At 48.2% G+C, this 22,287-nt stretch overlaps 1 protein-coding gene and 2 long non-coding RNA genes across 3 annotated transcripts; all 3 read right to left on the reverse strand.

Moving 5' to 3' along the window:
• Positions 1-8,541: 8,541 nt before the first annotated feature.
• Positions 8,542-10,929, reverse strand: LOC107281146 (uncharacterized). Its single transcript, XR_010741681.1, has 4 exons — positions 10,061-10,929; positions 9,785-9,970; positions 9,060-9,188; positions 8,542-8,940 (listed from the first exon to the last, which is right to left on the reverse strand). It is a non-coding gene; the product is annotated as an uncharacterized lncRNA (long non-coding RNA).
• A 1,967-nt stretch (positions 10,930-12,896) lies between these two features.
• On the reverse strand, positions 12,897-13,853 carry LOC136356745 (uncharacterized). Its single transcript, XR_010741682.1, has 2 exons — positions 13,385-13,853; positions 12,897-13,302 (listed from the first exon to the last, which is right to left on the reverse strand). It is a non-coding gene; the product is annotated as an uncharacterized lncRNA (long non-coding RNA).
• A 3,344-nt stretch (positions 13,854-17,197) lies between these two features.
• Positions 17,198-20,282, reverse strand: LOC4338909 (tubby-like F-box protein 8). Its single transcript, NM_001402561.1, has 5 exons — positions 20,119-20,282; positions 19,154-19,710; positions 18,915-19,002; positions 18,534-18,666; positions 17,198-18,443 (listed from the first exon to the last, which is right to left on the reverse strand). The coding sequence occupies exons 2-5, from the start codon at positions 19,517-19,519 to the stop codon at positions 17,693-17,695; spliced, it is 1,338 nt and encodes a 445-aa protein (NP_001389490.1). The 5' UTR covers positions 19,520-19,710; positions 20,119-20,282; the 3' UTR covers positions 17,198-17,692.
• Positions 20,283-22,287: the final 2,005 nt, after the last annotated feature.

Genomic DNA, 22,287 nt, shown 5'->3' on the forward strand with positions numbered 1-22,287 from the left:
TATCAAGAGCCAGACCCTCGCCGACTTTGTGGCAGAGTGGACCCCGGCTCCCGAGCCCGTCTCAGTCCCCGAAGCCAGCTCGGGCCCCTCGCAGCTGCCTCACACCGCCCACTGGGTGATGCAGTTCGACGGTTCCCTGTCTCTTCAGGGCGCCGGTGCGGGGGTCACGTTGACCTCGCCGAGCGGAGACGTCCTCAGATATTTGGTTCGCCTTGACTTTCGAGCGACCAATAATATGGCAGAGTACGAGGGACTCCTTGCGGGACTCAGGGTGGCAGCTGGACTGGGGATCCGCCGCCTCCTGGTGTTAGGCGACTCCTAGCTGGTCGTTAACCAAGTCTGTAAGGAGTACCGGTGCTTTGACCCGCAGATGGACGCTTACGTGCGCCAAGTACGGCGTATGGAGCGTCATTTTGACGGGATAGAGCTTCGGCACGTGCCCAGACGGGATAACACGGTTGCCGACGAACTCTCACGGCTCGCTTCCTCGCGAGCCCAGACCCCACCGGGCGCCTTTGAAGAAAGGCTTGCCCAGCCGTCGGCGCGACCCGACCCCTTAGGGGAGACGGACACGCATGACAGGCCCCCGATGCCCGTCGGAGTCCAGGCCTCGGGACCCGAGGGGAGCGCTCCCAGCTCCCTTAGATTGATTGCTTGGATCGCTGAGATCCAAGCATACCTCACAGATAAGACTCTACCCGAGGACCGCGAAGGGAGTGAACGCGTCCAGCGCATCTCCAAACGCTACGTGCTGGTAGAAGGGACCCTCTATCGGCGCGTGGCTAACGGAATCCTCCTGAAGTGCATTCCTCGGGAACAAGGCGTCGAGCTTCTTGCCGATATCCATCAAGGCGAATGCGGATCCCACTCCGCCTCACGCACCTTGGTTGGCAAAGCCTTTCGACAAGGTTTCTATTGGCCGACAGCTCTCAATGATGCGGTCGACCTGGTCCGGCGATGCAGAGCGTGTCAATTCCACGCCAAGCAAATCCATCAGCCGGCCCAGGCCCTGCAGATCATACCACTTTCATGGCCATTTGCTGTCTGGGGGCTCGATATCCTGGGACCGTTTAGGCGGGCCCCGGGCGGGTTTGAGTATCTGTATGTCGCGATCGACAAGTTCACTAAGTGGCCCGAGGCTTATCCGGTCGTCAAGATCGATAAGCACTCCGCACTTAAATTCATTAAGGGCATCACAGCCCGGTTTGGAGTGCCTAACCGTATTATTACGGATAACGGCACCCAATTCACTAGTGAACTTTTCAGCGATTACTGCGAAGACATGGGCATCAAGCTCTGCTTCGCCTCACCTGCCCACCCCAGAAGCAACGGCCAAGTGGAGCGCGCAAATGCGGAAATCGTCAGAGGCCTTAAAACCAAGACCTTCAACATCCTCAAGAAGCACGGCGATTCGTGGATCGAGGAGTTGCCAGCGGTGCTCTGGGCGAACCGAACCACGCCAAGCCGAGCAACCGGGGAAACGCCTTTCTTCCTCGTCTACGGCGCGGAAGCGGTTCTCCCATCCGAGCTCACCCTGAGGTCCCCTCGGGCCACCATGTACTGCGAGGCTGATCAAGATCAGCTTCGCAGAGATGACCTCGACTACTTGGAAGAGCGAAGGCGGCGCGCGGCCCTCCGAGCCGCGCGCTACCAGCAGAGCCTGCGGCGCTACCATCAGCGCCACGTCCGGGCCCGATCACTCTGCGTCGACGACCTCGTCCTACGCCGCGTCCAAACGCGTGCTGGATTGAGCAAACTCTCACCAATGTGGGAGGGTCCGTATCGAGTGATCGGTGTCCCCCGGCCGGGCTCCGTTCGGCTGGCCACGGGCGACGGCACAGAGCTGCCTAACCCGTGGAACATCGAACACCTTCGTCGCTTCTACCCCTAAAGGGGGATCGGGTGTCAGGTTTCGGGCTCGGGCCAACCCCGCACCCCCCTCGGGCGTGCAGGGTTGGCCGGGGGCTACCACATATGCATATTCTTTTTTCTCTTATATCTGTATTTCAATAAAAGCATTTTCGATTTCCTAAAGGCTGTATCTGTGCTGTTGTTTCCTTTTGAAGGATCTTGACTTGAAATAGGTCACTCGTGTTCAATCCTGCCCTCGGGGGCTCGGGTCGGCTAAAATCGCCAAACGGGGCCCAGAACCGAGCCGTGCCCCGGGGCGTGGTGAACTCCGGGGGGGAATCGGCAAAAACCCACAATCGGGTCACCCATAACCCTCGGTCACCACGCTCCCGGCCTGGCCAGTCTCGACATGTGGATCTCCCCAGGCACTAGCCCCGACCCGAGCCATTTGAGGACTAGGACCTGGGCACGAGCCCTTGTTCAAGCCAAGACACAAAAGGACCGCGGCACAGACATCCTCGTCTCATACACACAACAAATAGAATTGACACAAAAAAATTCCTCTTTATTTGATTGCAGATTAAATTAGTCTATACAAGAAGGGGGCCCGAAGGCCTCGGAAGAAGAAAAGAAGAAACTATTTAAAGATTGGCGGGGGCCTGGGGGCTCACTCCGATGCACCCGGGTCGCCAGCCTCGTCGCCACTGTCGCCCACACCGCCGTCATCGCCCTCCTCGTCGGAGTTGAGGGCGAACGCGAGCCGAGGGGCCGAACCCTCGAAGCTGTGGACGATATGGTCGGCGGCGTCCCGGACCTGCGCGCGCGCGCCGTCCTCGGTCCCGGGAGGGAACTCGTCCAGCGCCGTCCATGGGGAGAAGTCGGGATCCCTGGCTTGGTAACTCGCCAGTACGAGCTCCACCGCTCCTCGAGCGAGGTCCCTCGAGGATGACTTAATCGTCCTCTCGAGCTCCTCGGGGAGCCGTTGGAGAGTCCCGGCCATCTCTGAGAGGCGCTGAGCGAGGCCCCCCTGGTTGGCGGCGTACTTCACAGTCCGCCCGCCCCAAAGGCCTGCCTGCCGGCCGGCGTGATCTAGACGGGAGACGGCGTCCCGAAGCATGCCGGGCCCTACCTCGCCTGCCAAACGGAGGGCCTCGACCTCCCCGGCGGACGAGTCTAGCGCGCCCTGCAGATCGGCGATGGTGTGTTCGGCAGCTGCGAGGCGGGAGGCTAAGTCGCTTTCGCCCGTGGCCGCCCCGCCGCTGCGCGCCCTCGCGTCCAGCTCCTTAGCCTGCGCCTCGAGTTCAGCGGCCCGCTGGTTCAGTGCGGCCTTCTCGGCGCGGGCACCTTCCAAATTGCGGCGCGCTTGTTCCTCTAGCACAGCCTCACGGAGGGACGCGCTCTCCGCCAGCCGTTGCGCCGCGGCCTCGGCCTCCTCAAGAGCTCGCTCCCGCTCGGTGAGCGCGTCCTCGCGGAGGCGGAGTGCGCACTCCTCCTCGGCGCAGGCGGCCTCGTGCGCCGCCAGCGTTACCTCCCGGATGGCAACGGCGGCCTCGCGGTCCGCCAGGTCCCTCTCCACGACGCCGGCGCGCTCTTCCAGCGCCATGGCACGGGCCTCAAGGGCTTCTTCACGCCGCCGGGATGCCACCTCGGTCTCCGCCGCCCGCCGTTCTCGGGCAGCGGCAGCGTCAAGGACCCCCCGGGCGGCGTCGAGCTTTTTCCCTAGCTCCGCCTCCCAGCTCCCGTATTGAAGGCGGAGGGTGTCCTGCGCCTCGTTCATCATGGTGGTGGCGATGAGGGCAGCCTCCCGCTCCTCCTCCACCTCCTTGGCGATCTCCCCCAGCACCTTCCGACGGGCTTCGAGCTCTGACACGTGCCGGCGGTGTGCCTTGCGGCCCACCTCCACCATGGCCTCCACCGAGCGTCGCCCCTCTTCGACACGCGCCCATGCGGCGTCAAGCTCCGCCCGCTCTGCTTGCAGGGCCTCCACCTGGGCACTTAACCCGTCCAACACCGTGGTGTTTGCGACGGCCAAGGCCTGCAGAAGGGGTTCTGCGCTCAGTGGAGCAACGGAAGGCGTGGGGAAGAGCCGCCTCGGTGAGGATGCCGCGCGGCTCGGCCCGCCGATGGACGTGCCGGACTCAGGGATGTCCCCCGGACCTGGCTTGTCCTGAGCGTCGCCCGAGGGAGTGGGCCCAAGCGATGCGCCCGCGGCCTCGTCGCGAGCTGCCTCGGAAGTCGTCGCCGCCTCGACCTGGCGAAGTCTGGCCTCCTCCCGAGCGGCTTCTTTAGCTTGGCGAGCTCGGACGGCCACCTGGGCGGCCTCCTCGGCTTCCCGTAGGCGATCCGCGGCTTCTCGCCGGTCAGATTCCTGCCTCCGAGCCTCTGTGGTCGCTGGGTCCTCGGCCTCAGACTGGCCGGACTTGGAATGGCGGGAGGGACGCGACGGGATCTCGCTGAAACAGAAGAAAGACCAGAAGACAAACAAGATGGATGAGTGAAAACTCGCGTTGAGGGAATGAATACGGCCACGATGGGCGTGGGACGAACCTGTGAGGGGGTCGGTTAAACGACCACCTTGGAGGGGAAATAAGGTTTCCCCGGGATGGTTCTGTCCCCCCCGTCTTGCGGAGCCGTTTCTTCTTCCGCTCCCCCTCGGGCTGCGACGTCGGCGTGGCCCCCTCCGGGCGCCTGCTGCTGGCACGCGCCGCCCCGCCCCCTCAGGGAGGAGATGGGGGAGGGGTTCCTTCCTGCTTCCTCTTCCCCCGGGCGTCGGCAGGGCGGCCGCTCCCCGGGCCCCCGTCGCGGGGCCCAGAAGCACGACCCCCTCCCGGGGTAGATTGTTCCCCTCTGCGGCTCCCGCCCGCGCCATCGTGGCCTCGAGGAGCCCGCTCCTCCGACGCCCCGACCGCCTGCATGATGGTCAGGATGGAGGCGCGGTCTGGATCGCTGCAGAGGGGGAGGACTCCTTGAGGAATGAGGGATGCCTCCACGGAGCTGAGATTCAGCACCCGTTGGACCACTATCTTGAAGTCCTCAGGAGCCCAGTCCCATCTGACCCCCTGGTGGGTCCTCATACAGTCCTCGGACCCGGTGTACTCCCAGGCGCCCCGGGCGCGCCGCTGGAGTGGCGCGATCCGGCGACGAAGATAGTCGCCGAACACCATGGCCCCTGTGAGCCCCTGGGATCGCAGGCCCGCCAGGCGGTCGAGGACGGCGTCGTAGCCATCTCCCAGATCTACCGGCGCCCGCCAGTTGGAGGCCTGCGCTGGAGGCTGGCTCGGAAGTCGGAGGCGCGCTTCGTCGGCGAGGGGGGTGTAGAACCAGTCGCTCTTCCAATCATCCCACTTCTTGCGGAGGACGCAGGGAATGTAGCGGTTCAGCACCGGCCCCCGCGGCTGGAAGTAGCAACCACCAACCACCGACGGCGGCGACACCGGCTGTACGGTGAAGAACCACCGGAACAGCCGAAGGGATGGGCGCACCCCGATGAACATCTCGCACAGGTGCGCGAAGATGGCCAATGTCATTACCGCGTTGGGGGTGAGGTGCGCCATCTGGAGATCGTAAAACTCTAGAACATCCATGAAGAAAGAAGAAAATGGCGGAACCAGCCCTGCCATAGCAAAAGGGAGGAAGAAGACGGACCGCCCCGGGTAGCGTGGCGCCGGGCATCCCTCGCCCAGCGAGACTATCTCCCGGCCGGTGGCAGATTCCGGCATGAAGCGGCGCGGCAGCCCGGCCTGTCTCTCGCTCACGATGCGGGAAGGCGGCAGCACGCTACCGTCAAGCGGAGCGGAGCCCCGTGCCATGACGCCGGAAGAAGAGATGTTTGAGAGCGAGCGCGTGTGGCGAAGGTAGGGCACAGGAAACAAGGGGTTAGGGCGCAAGCGGCGAAGACAAGGGGAATAATAGCGAGAGGAAGGAAGCAAATCTCTTCCTCGGCGACTTTATACCCTTGCCAACGCTGTGCCCGGCTCCTCGTTTCTCGCGCCCACTATCTTGCCCCCTCGTTTCTCGCGCCCACGCTTCCACTAATCCCATTCGCCCGTTTGCGGTGCATGAGGTGGATATGCGGCTGTGGCAGTCGAGATGGAACATCTCGTGCGCGCGTTAATTACGCTCGCCGACCGAAGCGCCATCATCATATCTCCAGGAAAAACGAACCGGCTTGTCCCGATTTTTAGACCGGCCCCACCTGTCACCAGGCCTTAGGAAGTGGCGTCACGCCCGACCGCTTCCCTCGAGGAGGGCGATCGCCCTGGCATAACGCCGGGGGCTACTGTCGGTGACATGGGACCGGGAGTATCATGACTTAGAGACTTGAGGCAGACACGATCACCCACGTGGCCTAACCCCCTCGGGGGGGGGGGGGGGGTCGGGCCCGAGGGTGATACGGCCGCCCTTCTCTTTGTCTCCCCGAGGGGTCGGACCACTCCCGTCTCGGCCCCGAGGGCCGAGGCGCCCCGACCCCTTGTGGGTTTTGCGCCGCGTATATGAGGTAGGTGAGCGTAGCAGGGCTCACCTAACCACATTTATTGCGGTTTGGACGAGCGCGTCACGCCGCATGTAACGCAGTGCAGCGCGCTCGTTTATCCGGTCTGTGATCAGTCACAGACCGGTCAGATCATGGGTTAGGTGGCGACAGGCGGTCTGACGCACGCCTCGCCCCATCCCGTCAGGACGAGAGCCTCCAAGCACTCGTCCCTAGCCGGAGCCGGCGTGTTAGCTCCTGGAGATGGCACGTTGGTTCCGGTCAGATATATGCCAGGCTTCATCCTAACCATTACAGGCAAGATATTGTATGAAGAAGGGCGAACATGCAGATTGTTAAACTGACACGTGGTGGACAAGAATGACCGATTTGTGACCGGTCTGACAATGGTCATGTCGTCAGCAGACAGCCATGTTCCCACGTCGCGCCTGCTTCCGGCGGAAGTGGAGGTAGGTATGGGCCGTCCCATCAGAAGGTCATTCGGACGGCAGCCATACAAATCTCCGTCCATTAATGAAGAGAAGTGAAGTAAGAAAGAGAGGGAGAGATGGTGCATGTGGTATCCCCTTGAGATATAAAAGGAGGACCTTGCCCACTTAGAGAAAGGGGAGAAAAAAGGATCCCAGAACGATTGGGGGCTGGCTCGCACTTTGTAGCTTCTTCATACACAGATCCACCAAAACACAAGAGTAGGGTATTACGCTTCTCAGCGGCCCGAACCTGTATACATCGCCCGTGTCTTGTGTGATTTCACTCTCGCGAACTTTCCACAGACCAAGAGCTTAGAACCTCACCCAGGGCCCCCGGCCGAACCGGCAAAGGGAGGCCTGCGCGGTCTCCCGGTGAGGAGCCCCACGCTCTGTCAGCGTGCGTTCATAAGGGTGAGTGTGCGCGCGTTATGAATGTCAACGTTGTATTGTGTAATTCTAAAAAAAATTATTTAGAGTTAAGAGTTTTTTTAAGAAAAGATATAGCCTTACCCATACCAAGAGTTATCCGAGAGTGAAGGCCTCCAATCCTATGAGATCTAGGCCAGACCCTATGCACCGTTTTCTATTTTTTGGGTGGCGAGAGGACATTCCCACTACAACCCCCTCCAGCGGCGAAGCCAAGGCCCAGCGACCCAGGCAAATTGCCCGGGCTCCACAACTACATGCAATCATGCCCAATTTCATAATATAAGAATTTCTAGCATTGCCCATATTCATATAGATATTAATGAATCTAAAAATTTTATGCAAATGTATAAAATATAAATCGCACTTAAAGTACTATGAGTGATAAAACAACCCATAACAAAATAAATTATAATTACATAAATTTTTTGAATAAGACGAATGGTCAAACATGTGAGAAAAAGTCAACGGTGTCATTTATTAAAAAATAGAGGGAGTATATGTCTAGATTCATTAACATATATATGTTGTCTACATTCATTAATATCTATATAAATGTAAATAATGCCAAAAAGTTTTACATTATGATACGGAGGAAGTACTTTATTTATTGTTAAATTTTCTCCAGGCTCGTAAAGATTTCTGGATCCACCACTCGCCCCCTCCACGTCCTCCCTTCAGCACAAGCACCACCGCACCGCCAGCCCTCTTCCAGCCATTTCCGACCACTGGCTTGATACTTCCCCACTCCCCATCCTCCACTGCCTCCTTAGGCTCCTTAGCAAGCCATTATTACCACTGGCTCGATACCCTTAGCAAGCCATTATTTTTCTTTGGAATTGTGGTGTTTTAAGTATTGTTAGTTTGAATATGATTATTCTATGCATGAGAAATAGTTAAACTATACACAACATAGAGTACACATTAAAATATAAGAGAAAAATAAATAAAGTTGCTAGAGTTGGAAAATATTTTTAGGTCCTCAGGAAATTGGACCAGCCCCCATTCCCAATTCAGCCTGACCTTTTCATTTTAGGGTTATGGACTTTTAAAACGAGAGGCTGTTGTCTGAGTTGCTATTATGAAACACATCGATAGTCTCCATTCCATCTGTGCTTGTTTTCGTTGAAAAAAAATAGGTGGACAAAGAGAAGTATGAACTAGAAATTTCAATGTTTTTCAATGGACCGTATACATGGATAATCCGAAGAAAAAATATCTTACTTTTCAAACTGATCACAACGCTGTGATCAGAGTATGCTGTACAAACAGGGTAAAAAACACGGTAAAAACACAACAATGTGAAAAGGAACGCACAGACTTGATATATAGTTTCCTCAGGAGTCCTCTGCGAGATTATACATTTGACGAAAAATAAAAATCACATTAACGGTAGGCCAGTTCTAATCTCTCTAAACCATGGCCACATGATCATCGGCAAAAGCTTCTCAAATATAAACGAGATAAAGAGAGCATCACATATTACGAATTTTTACATAAATACCAGGGAGGACGATCCACAGATGGACTCATCTCAAGCAAACATGAAAATGGTAACAAGAATGCCCTCAGAGCTCATACAAATATCCATCGATGGTGCGGGAGACAGCCTCAAATTGTGTGAAGGATCTGTGATGCTAAACCACTTCCTGGGATGATGGTAAAGTACACAGCCTTATATTTGAGGGCACAGGTTGGTAGCTGCAAATATGCAGGCATGGGAATGATGATGTGTGCGAGTTGGGGATGAAAACGGTCGGAAAAATGCTCAAACCATTTCCGTTACCATATTTGAGAGAGAGAGAGAGAGAGAGACGCACAGAGCGAGAGAGAGAGAGAGATGGGTACAGCACTTCCCAGAAAGCCAAACACCATCTCTGTATATCAAGTTTCATCATTGGGCTTCAAATCAAAGCATGGCACCTACGTAGTGCTAAACCTTGGTGAAACTGCCAATATCAATCAAATAAAACAATGATCCAATTCAGAATCGCAAATACTGGCCAAGCAACAACACAAAGGTACTAGAGAGTAGAAACACAATATGATATTGAACAGTTAATAAAAACAAACCTACACAAGCGACAACAAAAATGTACTAAAAGAAATGAAGCACTCATTATGTGATATTATAACAGAAAAGAATGCAAATGATGAGTCTCTCGTCAAGCCAACATACCCAAACCTGCTGGAAACAAAAAATAGAAAGTGTCCATTTTGATTAACCCCTTAACACTTGTCCAAGTCCAGGAATCGCTAACTCAACAAACCGTGGCCATTCAACATTACCCACATAAATAGTTTCTTTGCTGCCTAGGTGGAGGGGCCATACCAAAACTTATAATTATGTGCTAAGCAGTGCTGACTCATCAACATGTTCACTTGTACACATTTCACCAGCATGGTTTTGGGCAATGGGGAGTTTGTAATGATTTTGATAGATCAAAGATGTTAAACATGCGATATTTGTAGTTTTGGGTTGCCGCGAATGTTCAGGTAAAATGGCCAATAGTACAATAAAAAGAACATTGACAAAAAAACTTACAACTTGTGCATGTGCAGGGAAACTTTATTGATGGCAAGTCTCTCTGATGCATTTCATTGATGGCATATATGGTCAGTGATTTGCCCGCTAAAACTTATGCAGTACCTGCATTCCAAACAGATCCTTCGATGACAAATTCCCTACTCGTGCATGGATTTTGAGGGAGGAGAGAAGACCAAGTGCCATCTATGCATATTAAGTTTTTATTATTAGGCAATGCATTTAGATATGCTACTACCAAGCAAAGCAACATTGTAAAAATATGGAAATATGAACCTGCTGGTAATCAAGACCATGGCTATCGCAGGCTCTTGATTCATCGTATTATACAGGAGGTAATAAAAAAAGGTGGTAAACTAGATGAGAGAAGGAATATCGACAAGATATGTTAACACAAAAAAGAGATAAACAATGTAGTGGCATAAGTTGAGGTATTTTGAATCTACGAGGAATAGACAAGGTGGAGATATTTGAATTGTTCTGAACATCAATCACTACATCTGCAGCCATGATACATTAAGTGTGTACTTGTTTGCACGGCAATGGACCAACTCCGTCAGATAGTAAATTTCTGGGAGTTACATCAGGCTATTAAGGAGACACAGAGTCTGAGAGGCAAGCAACAAAACTAAAAGATCCAAACAAAAAGATTGAAAGGTCGATATTACCAAATGGCCCTCTGATTTCACAACTTTGTTTTTCATCTTAGGCTGGCTAATGCGGCAGCCCTCAATGCTGGCACTGAAGCATGTCTCAAGGGAACGGCAGAACTGGATGATGATGATCGATGACGACGACAACGACGACAACTGCCACAGCAGTGGCAGGAGCGGAGGAGGACGAAGAAGAAGAAGAGAAAAAGAAAGAAAGAGAGCTACTTTTCCAAAGCAGAAGCAGCAGCAGAAACCATGGTCCTGCCAATTGCGCGGACCGACATGTCAGTGTTTCTCCAACCCCTGAGCATGCTTCAGCGCCCAGATCATTGAGGAGCCAACGCCACACTAGCCATTTTCAGCTCAACCCATTGCAGATGCAAAGGGCAACCCCATTAGAGCTCAAGTCCGAGCCGATCTATCTATCCATCCATCCATCAACCAATCGATTTATCGATTCACGAGGGTCTTAGTCACAATCATCATTGGGCCAATGGCGAATCCAGGCAAAAACGAGAGAGATCAGAGGCACCATGCCACAGTGAAAACGAAACAAGCGAAATGCATAAGAGACAGGTGCACCAGAAAAAGGACCATCCATGGATGGACTCATCTCAAACGAACTGGCAAACGTGCCATAAGAAAAATAATGCCCTCAGAACTCACATACACAGTATCCATTGATGGTGCAGGAGACAGCCTCAAATTGTGAGCAAGGAAATGTGAGGCTGAATGAATTCCTGGAATGATGATGGAAGGTTAAGCTAGCTAGCTACACATGCACAATCATTGGAATGAACCATTCCAAATGATGACATGTACGAGAGAGAGAGAGAGAGAGAGAGAGGAGAGAGAGAGAGAGAGAGAGAGAGAGAGAGAGAGAGAGGACGGATGGATGGATACAGATCATACAGCACTTCCAGGAAGCAAAACACCATCTCTGTAAATCATGTTTCATCACTGGGCATTTAAATCAACTAAATCAAAGCATGGTACCTGTTATTCTACTGCAGAAGGTACTAAATTTAGGTGAAATTGCTAGTCTGAATCAAATAAAACATTGGTCCAATTCAGAATCAAATCCAGATGCTCTGCAAAGGTGGGGAAACATATATGACTACGTGGTCTTGAACAAGGAAAACTTCAACCAAGAGAAAAGGAGGGGAAATCGTGCAAGTGAGAATTTTCCTTTTTTAAAAAGGAAAGTCATAAAAAAGAGGGGAAGTCACGTTCTTGATTGATTGTATGAAGGGGATTAAGAAAGGAAGCAAATGAGTTATTTCTCAAAATATCATGGCTCATAAGTGGATAGTGATTTGGTTTTATGATATGGACGACTGTCATGAAGTCCAAAAGGTACCACTTCAATACACTCTGGTTTCTTGAACAAAATAAATAACATGGCAATGAAAAAAATAACAAATGAACTTATCACAGTGTAAATAAAGTAATAAACTAGTCAATCTGCAGAATGAAAACCCTCAGAAGCTCTAGCCTAGAAAAGGTGTCGAACTTATCACTTGGAGCACAAACACAAGCTGACTTAGAATAAGTCAATAAGAGTATCTAGGAACCGTCATCTGGGAAGAGTTAAAGAGTCAGCTCTGCTGGGTGTCTATCAGTTAAAAATGAGACGAAAATACTGGCCGAGCAACAAACAGAAAGGTTAGAGTAGAAACACAATAAACAGTTTAACAGAACAAACCTACACAAACCACAGCAAAAATGTACTGAAGGAAGTGCAAATGAAAAGCCTCTCATCAAGCCAACATATTCAAACTTGCAGGGAACAAAATTTTGAAAGTACTAAGTCCATTTTGATTAACCCCCTCAACTCTTGCTCAAGTCCGCAAGTTAAAAAACAGTGACCATTCAATATTTGTACCCACGTAAATAGTTTCTTTGCTGCCTAGGTGTGTTTTGAGTATGATGTGAGGAGCCATGCAAATTTTTATTGTGCTAATTGAGCATTTCACCGGGTCCACTACGTCCATTTGTACGCATTTCACCGGATTGGTTTCAGCAATGGGATGAGTTGCAATAACTTTGATAGTTCTTGAACATGTAGTTTGGGGTTGACCAGGAAGTTGAGGTGGTAAAATGGGCAATAGTAGACTAAAAATATCGAAAAAACATACAGCTTGTGCATTTGCAAGGAATGTTATGCCCTCAAGACTCACTTATGCATTTCATTTATGGCAACATATATGGTATCTGATTTTCCCGCTAAAACTTAGCGGTACCTGTATTCCAGACAAATCCTTTTGATGGCAATTCCCAACTGCTGCTGCTGCTGCTGTCACATGAGGGGGGAGATAGAGGGGGGAGGAGGAGCCGAGGAGGAGGAGGAAACCATGTGCCATCTCTGCATAGTAAGTTTTCATCATTGGGCAATGCATCATCATGCTACTACCAACCAAAGCAACATGGTAAGAAAAAAAATAATATGAACCAGATGGTAGTCAAGATCATGCCTATTGCAGGCTCTTGATTCATCACATTATACGGGAGATGATAAAAAATAATAAGGAATACAAAATGAGACAAGGATGAACCAGAACGTATGTAACAGTATGATCCTAATGCCCTCTGGCTTAAGACATAAATGCACCTCTGCATTTCAAGATGACACAAGAGACGGGCATCCAATTTGTAAATCAAAATTAGAACTCGACGAGGCATGTTAACACAAAAAACAGAAACAATGTAGTAGCATAAGTTGAGATATTTTTGCAATTGCTAGCAATAGACAAGTGGAGAGATGTGAACCGTTCTGAAGATCAATCACTCAGACATCTCCAACCATGATACATTACGTGCGTGCTGTTTACACGGCAATGGACCAATTTCGTGCATTACATCAGGCTATTAAGTAGACACAGAGAGTCAGAGAGGCAAGCAACAAAACCGAAAGATCCAAACGAGAAGACAGAAAGGTCTGTATTACCAATTGGCCCTCAGATTTCACAACTTCGTTTTCCATCTTAGGCTAATGCGGCGGCCCTCGACGCTGGCACTGGAGCATGTCTCAAGGGTACGGCAGAAGAGGACGATGATGATGATGCACGACGACGACGACGACCCGCCGCAGCGGTGGCAAGAGAGGAGGAGGAGGAGGAGGAAGAGGAGAAAAAAGAAAGAAAAAGAGCAGGTTTTATAGTATAGCAGAAGCAGCAGTAAACCATGTTCCTGCCGCGTGGGCGGGCCCACATGTCAGTGCCTCTCCGACCCCCCCAGCATGTTTCAGCGCCCAGATCATCGAGGAGCCAACGCCGTACTAGCCATTCTCGGGACCTCAACCCGCTTGCAGATGCAAAGGGCGAGCCTCAAATCCGAGCCGATCTATCTATCCATCCATCAACCAACCAACCAATCGATCGATTCGCGAGGGTCTAAATCGCAATCATCATCGGGCCAACGGCAAAATCCAAGCAAAACGAGAGAGATCAGAGGCATCAAGCCACGGCGAAATCGAAGCGAGCGGAAATGCAAAGACGAGACGGTAGGGGAAGCGGATACGAGTAAACCTCCCGCCGAAGCGGGGCCGGAGGCCGGAACCCCGGTTGATCGGATCGGCGAGCTCCCCGTGGCCGGCGGGGGCTCCGGAGGATCGGAGAGCACGAGGGATTGCGGCCTCTCCGCCTCCGCGAGACAACCCGAAACCCTAGTTTTGCCCGTGCTCTCGCGTTCTCTCCCATCTCTCTTCCCTCTTCCCGGTTGCTGCCTTTCGAGGCTACCAATGGCGCGACTCCCAAAGAAGGCAAGGCCACGCGGCAGCCGCATCGGCGCGGTGTGGTCATGTGGGCCGGGCCTGGTTCGACGTGGGCGGAAGTTTTAGCCCATCTGTGTTTCTATATGGGCCGTAAAATCACCTGGGTCATCGTGTGCTCGGCCCATATTGTCTCCAAGAGCTCCCCTACCAGCGATTACAGGCTTACAGCGTGTGATCATGGCACTTCTATATCCTATTTCCTTCAAATTTAAAACCGGGTAGGGGTAGTGTCACTAAACTCGTATTTGGATCCGTGGGTAGAGTTTGATGATTTTTGTTTAAACTTGTACTTGAAAAAACAATCTATAGGGAGTAGTGAACAAAGTCTGTGAAAATGAAGATATTTACTTCATATTTTTTTAGCTCCAGTGCTTCTAAAAGAGTAAATTATATCCATGGTATATCAATTTGGTAGATAGATGCAATTTAGTACAAGAACTTGAGAAGTGAGCGTTGTAGTGCAACAACTAATTAATAGATAGGTGCGATTTAGTGTAAAAACTTAACAAATTGTACTAAATTGCATACGGGTGCTACAACTTGCAAGGTGCGTGTGATTATAGTACAATAACTTTAAAAATATATGTAACAACATTTAATTATTTTGATCATTTTTTACCATAAATATTCAAATTTTAGGTATTAATTTTTTAATATACTCATGGAATTTGTAGAAGCATACTTCAATTTAGTCGCTCTAGTAACTAACAATCAATTAAATTTTAATATCTAAATAATATGTATTCCGGTTGAGATTTTAAAAGGTGAAGAAAAAAAATCCAAGATGATGGTGTAAATCGGATGAGAAACATAATTCTTGAATTATAGATTAAATTCAAAATTATAATGGAATATCCACAGTATTGCTATGTGATGGCATATTTTCATATTGATATCATAAAAAAAACTCATCTAGCATTTATTGACCAAAATAACATATAGATAGCCGAGTTACTGCACCAAAATAGTAAGTTCTCAAGTTGGTACACTCATCTAGCATTTATTGACCAAAATAACATATAGATAGCCGAGTTACTGCACCAAAATAGTAAGTTCTCAAGTTCGTGTACCAGACGCACTCACTTGCTAAGTTATTAGGGCATCCACAATGTACTCCAAAAGTAGTCCATAAGCAATATAATATTTGATTCAGCCACCTAGCAACATTGTGAAACTAGTCCATAGAAAAGAAATAACAAAAGCTACCCATAAGTATATGGGCTGCCCATAGAGAATAAAATATATTATTTGTCTCTATCTCTTCTCTCCTACTAATACTATTTGCTATCCATATACATTATGAAGGTTACAATAGTTAAAGTTCATATATGTGGGTCCCATCTCTATGGACTACTTTTGCCATATACATTGTTGTTGCCCTTACACTTGGACGCTCAATTTTGAAGTTATTGTACTAAATTGTATCCACTTGCCAAATTATTATACCTGGAGTGCAATTTACTCTTTTTAAAATATTTGCAGGTCCATTGCTGCTTCACTCACTCATCAGTCATCACGAATCCATATCAGCTATTTATCTCAAAAGAAAAAAGAAAAAAGAATCCATATAGCTACCGAGCCCAGGTTCTACCCGCTGAAAACCAGACTCGGTAAAGCCATTGGAGGAGAAATCCTATTCTCTTCCACAATCCGCCGGTATATCTCCATTCCAGATTCGATCTGTGCAAGCGACACTTCTTACGGCGCGTGACTGCAGCCACAATGCGAAAGAAGAAGGGATCGGATTACACCATCATTACTCGTACTATGGGGGAATCCATTACGCTTCTCCTCCTCATAGTGGGATTCCGCCGCGTCGTCCCATCATGCTGTCCAACGATTCGATCCGGCAAAGAAAAGCGAAGGGACAAAGAACGAAATTGTTCCACCTGAATTATAGGGAAGTAATGCTCTTTACTATGCTCGCATCTACAAGCCACTCTCCAGTCTCCACTCAACTGAATAGACAGAGAGATGAGATTTTATTCTTTGCTTCCCTATCTGAATATGCAGTCACACCATGTTTAGTTTTTAAATAATTCTTTAAACTTCCAACTTTTCCATCATATCAAAACTTTTCTACATACAAACTTCCAACTTTTCCGTCATATCGTTTCAATTTCAACCAAACTTTTAATTTTAGTGTGAACTAAACACAGGCTCAATATCATTTCTCATGTCGAATAAACTGGTGGAAAATTAACTCGCAAACACATAGTAGTACTGAAGAAACTTCATCAAGAAGTAATAGGACTACGAGTAATGCTCCCTTAAAAACACCTGATTTGATGGCCTCTCCAATTACGTGCCACCCAGCGACGAGATCACGAGACCACTCGCCCTGCACAAGGCAAAGTATAGGCATCAGTGCATCACCATCATCATCAGATAGATATGCACACTGTCACCATTATGGGAACAATGAGAACGGGGCACTACTGATTTGCACAAAGAATTACTCCACCATGCACCACATATATTCAATTATTTTCCTTCACTCGTGCTCTCCAAGCATGCCACAACAACATGTTCCATGGAAGAAAGAAGGAGGATTTCATTTCGGTTTCCAGTATGATGTGCATTCCAGCTCAATCACATTCTCCCATCACCAAGAAAAATACTCATTCTTCTCATCCAGTCACACTCATCATGGGTCCGTCCATAAGTACTCATCCTTTTACTATTTTAATTGCTCCTCCTAGCTGTACTACTCATTGTTGTCACCACAGAAATGTATCTTCTTCCTCTCCAATGGAAAGAGCTCAGCTTAAAGAGAGCTAAGACACCCAGCTTTATTCAGGAGATAAAAAAGAAAGAAGAAAGCACAGGTACATGTGCAATGATTCTCCCATTAGTCACAAACACTGTATTTCGCGCGGCAAGCAAGGGGACATTTGTAAATGATGCCATGATGATACATTGTGGTTGTGGCAAACCTTATTAAAATGGTAGTAGCAGTAGTAGTACAAAGTAGTAGGAAGAGTAATCTGAAAAAGAACTAGGAAGGCTCCATCATGTGAGACAAGTCCAGAACAACCGGATGCAAGCATGATTCTGATCTTATAGAATAATGCAAGCACACATGCACAACAGCACAAATAGTTGTAAAAGAACAGCCTTGAACCCACCCGGGCACAAAATAAGTGAAGCACTGAATCTTTCCCTTTTCTTTACCAGAACACGGCATCCATGCAAAGCTTAACAAAGACATGAACGGATCCTTTCAGCTTAAATCCGGAACCGCATGTACACCACACAAATGGAAAAATGCAATGCATGAACCGCTGTCCCAAAGGAAACCTATCATGGTGCTACCAGGTGAAACATACAGGCTGAGAAATCCAGTTCCAGGCTACAAGCAGAAATACAGCCAAGACGACACAACAAAATGCAAACATGATCTAGAGCCCTTGGGCATTACATTTCTCAAGTTGCTCTCTGTTGCATTTCCAGTTCTGCCTCCATTAGAGCTCACTGTTTCCCTCATTCGCAGGCCAGTTTTGTGTCGAAGCTACTTAAACATATTGCAAATGCCTGGAAAGCTGAGAGCGGATAGCGGTAATCCATTGTGAACATATCTTTTGCTACCTTACCAAACTGTAGAATAATCTTGTCCTGCTCTGGTGGAGCAGGTTGTGACGGAGTTGGAGCCCCTGCGGGAGGCTGTGCTGGTGCAGCAATCAACTGGAAATTCTTTACCGACGCAATGGTTACACGCCCACGGAAATTAAGGCACCAGCATTGGAGCTGCTCATGCCACCTAGGGGCCTTGTTGCGAAGCACTAGTGGCCTCTCCTTATTTTGCCCCTCTTCATCACCATTTATGGTGCCTCCAGCAATGTCTGAAAAGCGAGCACTGCTGAAATCACGGGAACTACTGAAATCCATGGACCGATCCATGATGGATGACTTAGAAAAGGAGGTGGTGCTGCGAAATGACTCCTCGAAAGCTCGGGGAACAATCTGCTCGGGCTGGCCAGGGACAATGCCACCAGGCTCGACTGAGGAGGCAGGTATGGAGTGCATGACACAGTGCATCCGCCTAGGGCCCCTGGTGCCAAGAACATTAAGCTCATATGTCACCTGAGCTATGTTATAACTACCAGACGGCATCTTAGGAGACACTTTCTTGGAGTTGAATCTTCGGCTGCTCCGTCCAACAGGAGGGATTACAGCCCCATTATAAGAGGGCTGTGTGTCATAGATTATAAATTTTGTGCCAAGGAAGTTTGACCTAAAAATGAAAGACACAACAAGGTTGGTTTGTATCATCAAATAAATGGAGCGAAAGGAAAGGTGTACCATCTGCACACAAAACAGTTACCTTAGTTTTCCAATATAGGTGCTGCTTGATCTTGAAATGTTGTCTGCATCCATTGAGATAACATATTCTGTGCAGGTTGTTTTGCGGTGCCTTTTAGCGGACAAGAGGAACTTGCCACTATCCGCAAGTACAGCTGATTAACAAAAATCAGTAGTGAGCCAACTTATTCAATTCAGGTGAAATCAAATTTGCCAGTTGTTTAAACATTCCATAACAAAAATATTTGGAGAAAAAAAACCATGTATGTGCACACATAAATGAGGGATAAAAATGGTGCTAGATGGTAGTAGATGTTTAACCAAAAGATAAAGCCTTGCAATACTGTTAACCAAATTAAGAAAAAAAATCTGGTCGTATGAGTGAAAGAAGCACAAGACATACCAGTACTCAGGCACAAGTAGAGATGATAAGTTGATTTAGATTTATCCCGCTTTATGAAACATTGAATCATTCCATCTCGAGGGCCAGGCTGAAAGTCAAAACAAGGATTATGAATTTGAGAGGAACAAATGAATAAGCAACAACCACACTTGCAGGTTGCTATCACTAAGGTACGAAAATATAATTCTTAACAACAGTCAGTTTAAGTTCTGCTTTCATTACAGGATGTGAAATTTTACCTGCTTTAGAGAGAGCGGGAAGGTAAGCTTCCCGCAAAACTCCGGGCTCAGCACAATCTCTTTACACATCTCCCTCCATGCCTTACAGACGGCAGCACAGGACACGACATCCTTGCGTGACGGCCAGGTGCTCTCACTAGCCTCCAGCCTCCGGATCACATCGCGGAGGAGCTCAGGAGGGAGGCTAGCCCAACGACTCTCCTGGATTATGAGATCTGCATCACAGAGCTCGTGAACCGTACTCTGAGACTTGCCTCTATGGTGGCCGGTAAGCCCCGATAGACCAGCCAGGGTGACCTCAAAGCTTCGCCTCGACAGGCTACCAAAACTATCCCTAACATCACGAACAATGCTGCGAAACGACATCTAGGCTCGCTGAATTCAGCAAACTGAACTTGAAACTTAGCCTGCCCAATATATTATCAGCGAAGACCACCGACAATCTTCGCAGCTGTGTTTCCACTTATGGTACAATTGGCCACAGTCCCAGATCACGCTGACACGGTAAGAATTACTGCTTTAGTTGTGTTCACGCACAAGCAATCAACAATCTATACCTGCGAGAAGAAAAGAATCTTGGTGAGAAAGCGTGCGAATATATGCTAAGAACAGCGAATAATAGGCCAATTCCAAGTATAGCTCGCAACGACTAAATCAGAGTTTGTGAAAAACATATCATACTAGCAAACAAGGGAGTTGTGGAGAGAGTAAACAGCCTATACTTTTTCAGGGGCGGATCCAACTAGGGATATGGGGTTTCAGTTGAACCCCCAAATTTGGGGGGGGGGGGGGGGGGGAACAAAAAACAAACTGTTACTTGTATTAAGGTTAAGGCTCTGAAATTAAGAGAAGAGCTTCTTCCCAGATCTAGAAGAGAAGCTAGGGTTAACAAACGCAAGGAAATTCCACACAAAAGAACTCCCGGTGGGAGAGAGATGCATCAGAAAGAGGATGTGGATGCTCACCAGGATCCCCTCCCCTGCTCTGCTCGCCGGATGGAGATCGGCGCCCCTCTCCTGCTCAGCCGCGACTCGTCTTGGCGCAAGGAAGCGGGGGAGACGACTGAGAGATGGGAGATTTCTCGTTCTCTTACGCCAAGGGAAGGAACGGGGAAGATACTCGAGTACTCCACCAGACACCAGTCCACCTTTTATCTCATTTTTTTCACATTACCACTAGCTATGTTATTCAATCTTTAGGATGATTTTGTAGCTCACATGTCGATAGTACTTGAAAAAAAAAAATACAACAAACTTAGTTAGGAATTATGTCAGACAGCAAACTCCTTAAACTACCGACAACCACTGGTTATCACTCCACACACCACTACCATCGTTTTTTCTCCATGAGCCACCATCATTCCCCCTCTCCACCTTCGCATGCGCAACCGTACCCTCTAGACATCGACATGTATCTTCTCCTCCTCGGTCGTCATGCACGCTATTGTCACGGTTGTCCTAAAGGCCGATGGTGTCGGGTTTGCAGGGACTCGGGAAAGCAGGAGCCGACCCCTCCTTGCTGGATCTAGCGATTCCCTAATTGTCGGAGGGAAAAAAAAGGAGAGAGCGAGAGAATTAGTGTGTGAAAAGCATGAGCCGACCCCTCTTTGCTGGATCTAGCGGTTCCCCAATTATCGAAGAGGGGGAAAAGGAGAGAGAGAATTAGTGTGCGAAGTAGTTGTAGACTAACTGGACTTGGAGGTGGAGCGGCGGTGGAGTTATCGGATTTGGAAATGGATAGAATAGGGTGGTTTAAATTAGAACAAAAATATAAAAATATAAAGTTAGTTGTTATTAAATGGAAAGAATGGTTAAAGAATACTATAATATGAAAACTTTAAAGAACACATAGCACTTAATTTTTTTTCTATAGCACAATTGATGAGTTGTCTATTAGCTGATAGTCTCGTGCTATACTAAGCACATTATAGCTTTATCGTCTCTGTATAGTATGGCTAGACCGGTCTACTTAACTACTAATAATAATCTCATGATATGTTGATACACGACGATATGAACTTCTGCTAACCAATGCGCAGAGTCAGAAATTTAATCTTGTGGGGGTCAATTACTAGTAGTTTGTATTTAAGTAGGACCATTTCTCAACAATTTTGAATTTATACATGGAAATCAAGGTTTATGGGGTGTTTTTTAAAAAGCTGTAGAGTTAGCCGACCTCATAGAATATGTCTGGATACGCCACTATTGCTAACACAGGTTGATTAACTATGGTTAGATAGATTTGGCTATAAAAGAAAAAAATAATAACCTTAATTTTGCTTGATATAAAGCATTCGATTGTGGTCTCCTCTTCTCATGCATGATATGGGATGACTATATCTTATCAATATGTATATTATTTTTTACATATATGTTAATGTGGTCTAATATTTTTCTCATAATTAAATGGATACTAATTAAATAGATACTCCCTCCATCAACAAAAGTTACACCTATTTCACATTTGAGTTTTTCCAAATAAGTTGTTTCTATTTGTACTCTTCATGTATTCAAGACTTAAATGAAGAGATAAATTAAATGTTTTATTAGAACCCAAGGAGGCATCTAAATACTCATTGGTTACATGCTTTCATTCACTCCTTGATTTTGTAGTATCCAATGTGATTTAATTTCTCCTTGGTCTTGGTGTCAAAAGTAATATGTGTAAGTTTTGTGGATGGAGGGAGTAGTACGGAATAGATAGAGTATTTTTTTTATATTTCTCCTACTCCCTCCGTCTCAAAAAAAACCTGGGTTTCCGTGATCAACGTTTAACTGTCCGTCTTGTATGAATTTTTTTATAATTAGTATTTTCATAGTTGTTAGATGATAAAATATGATTAATATTTTATACGTGACTTGTCTTTTTAATTTTTTTTCATAAATTTTTCAAATAAAACGGACGGTCAAACGTTGGACACGGAAACCCAGGGTTTGTCTTTTTTTTTACGGATGGAGTACAAAATATGAATAGTGCAGTAATTTACATGTTCACCGTGCCTGCAACGGCACGTAAAACGGGACCACACAGATTACCCCTTTTAGGTTGTGTTTATTTCAGCGCAAAGTTTGGATTTTGGTTGAAATTGGAGATGATGTGACTGAAAAGTTGTGTGTGTATGACATGTTGATGTG

The sequence above is a fragment of the Oryza sativa genome, chromosome 5 (genome assembly GCF_034140825.1).
Source record: "Oryza sativa Japonica Group chromosome 5, ASM3414082v1".
In the NCBI taxonomy this organism is placed as follows: Eukaryota; Viridiplantae; Streptophyta; class Magnoliopsida; order Poales; family Poaceae; genus Oryza; species Oryza sativa.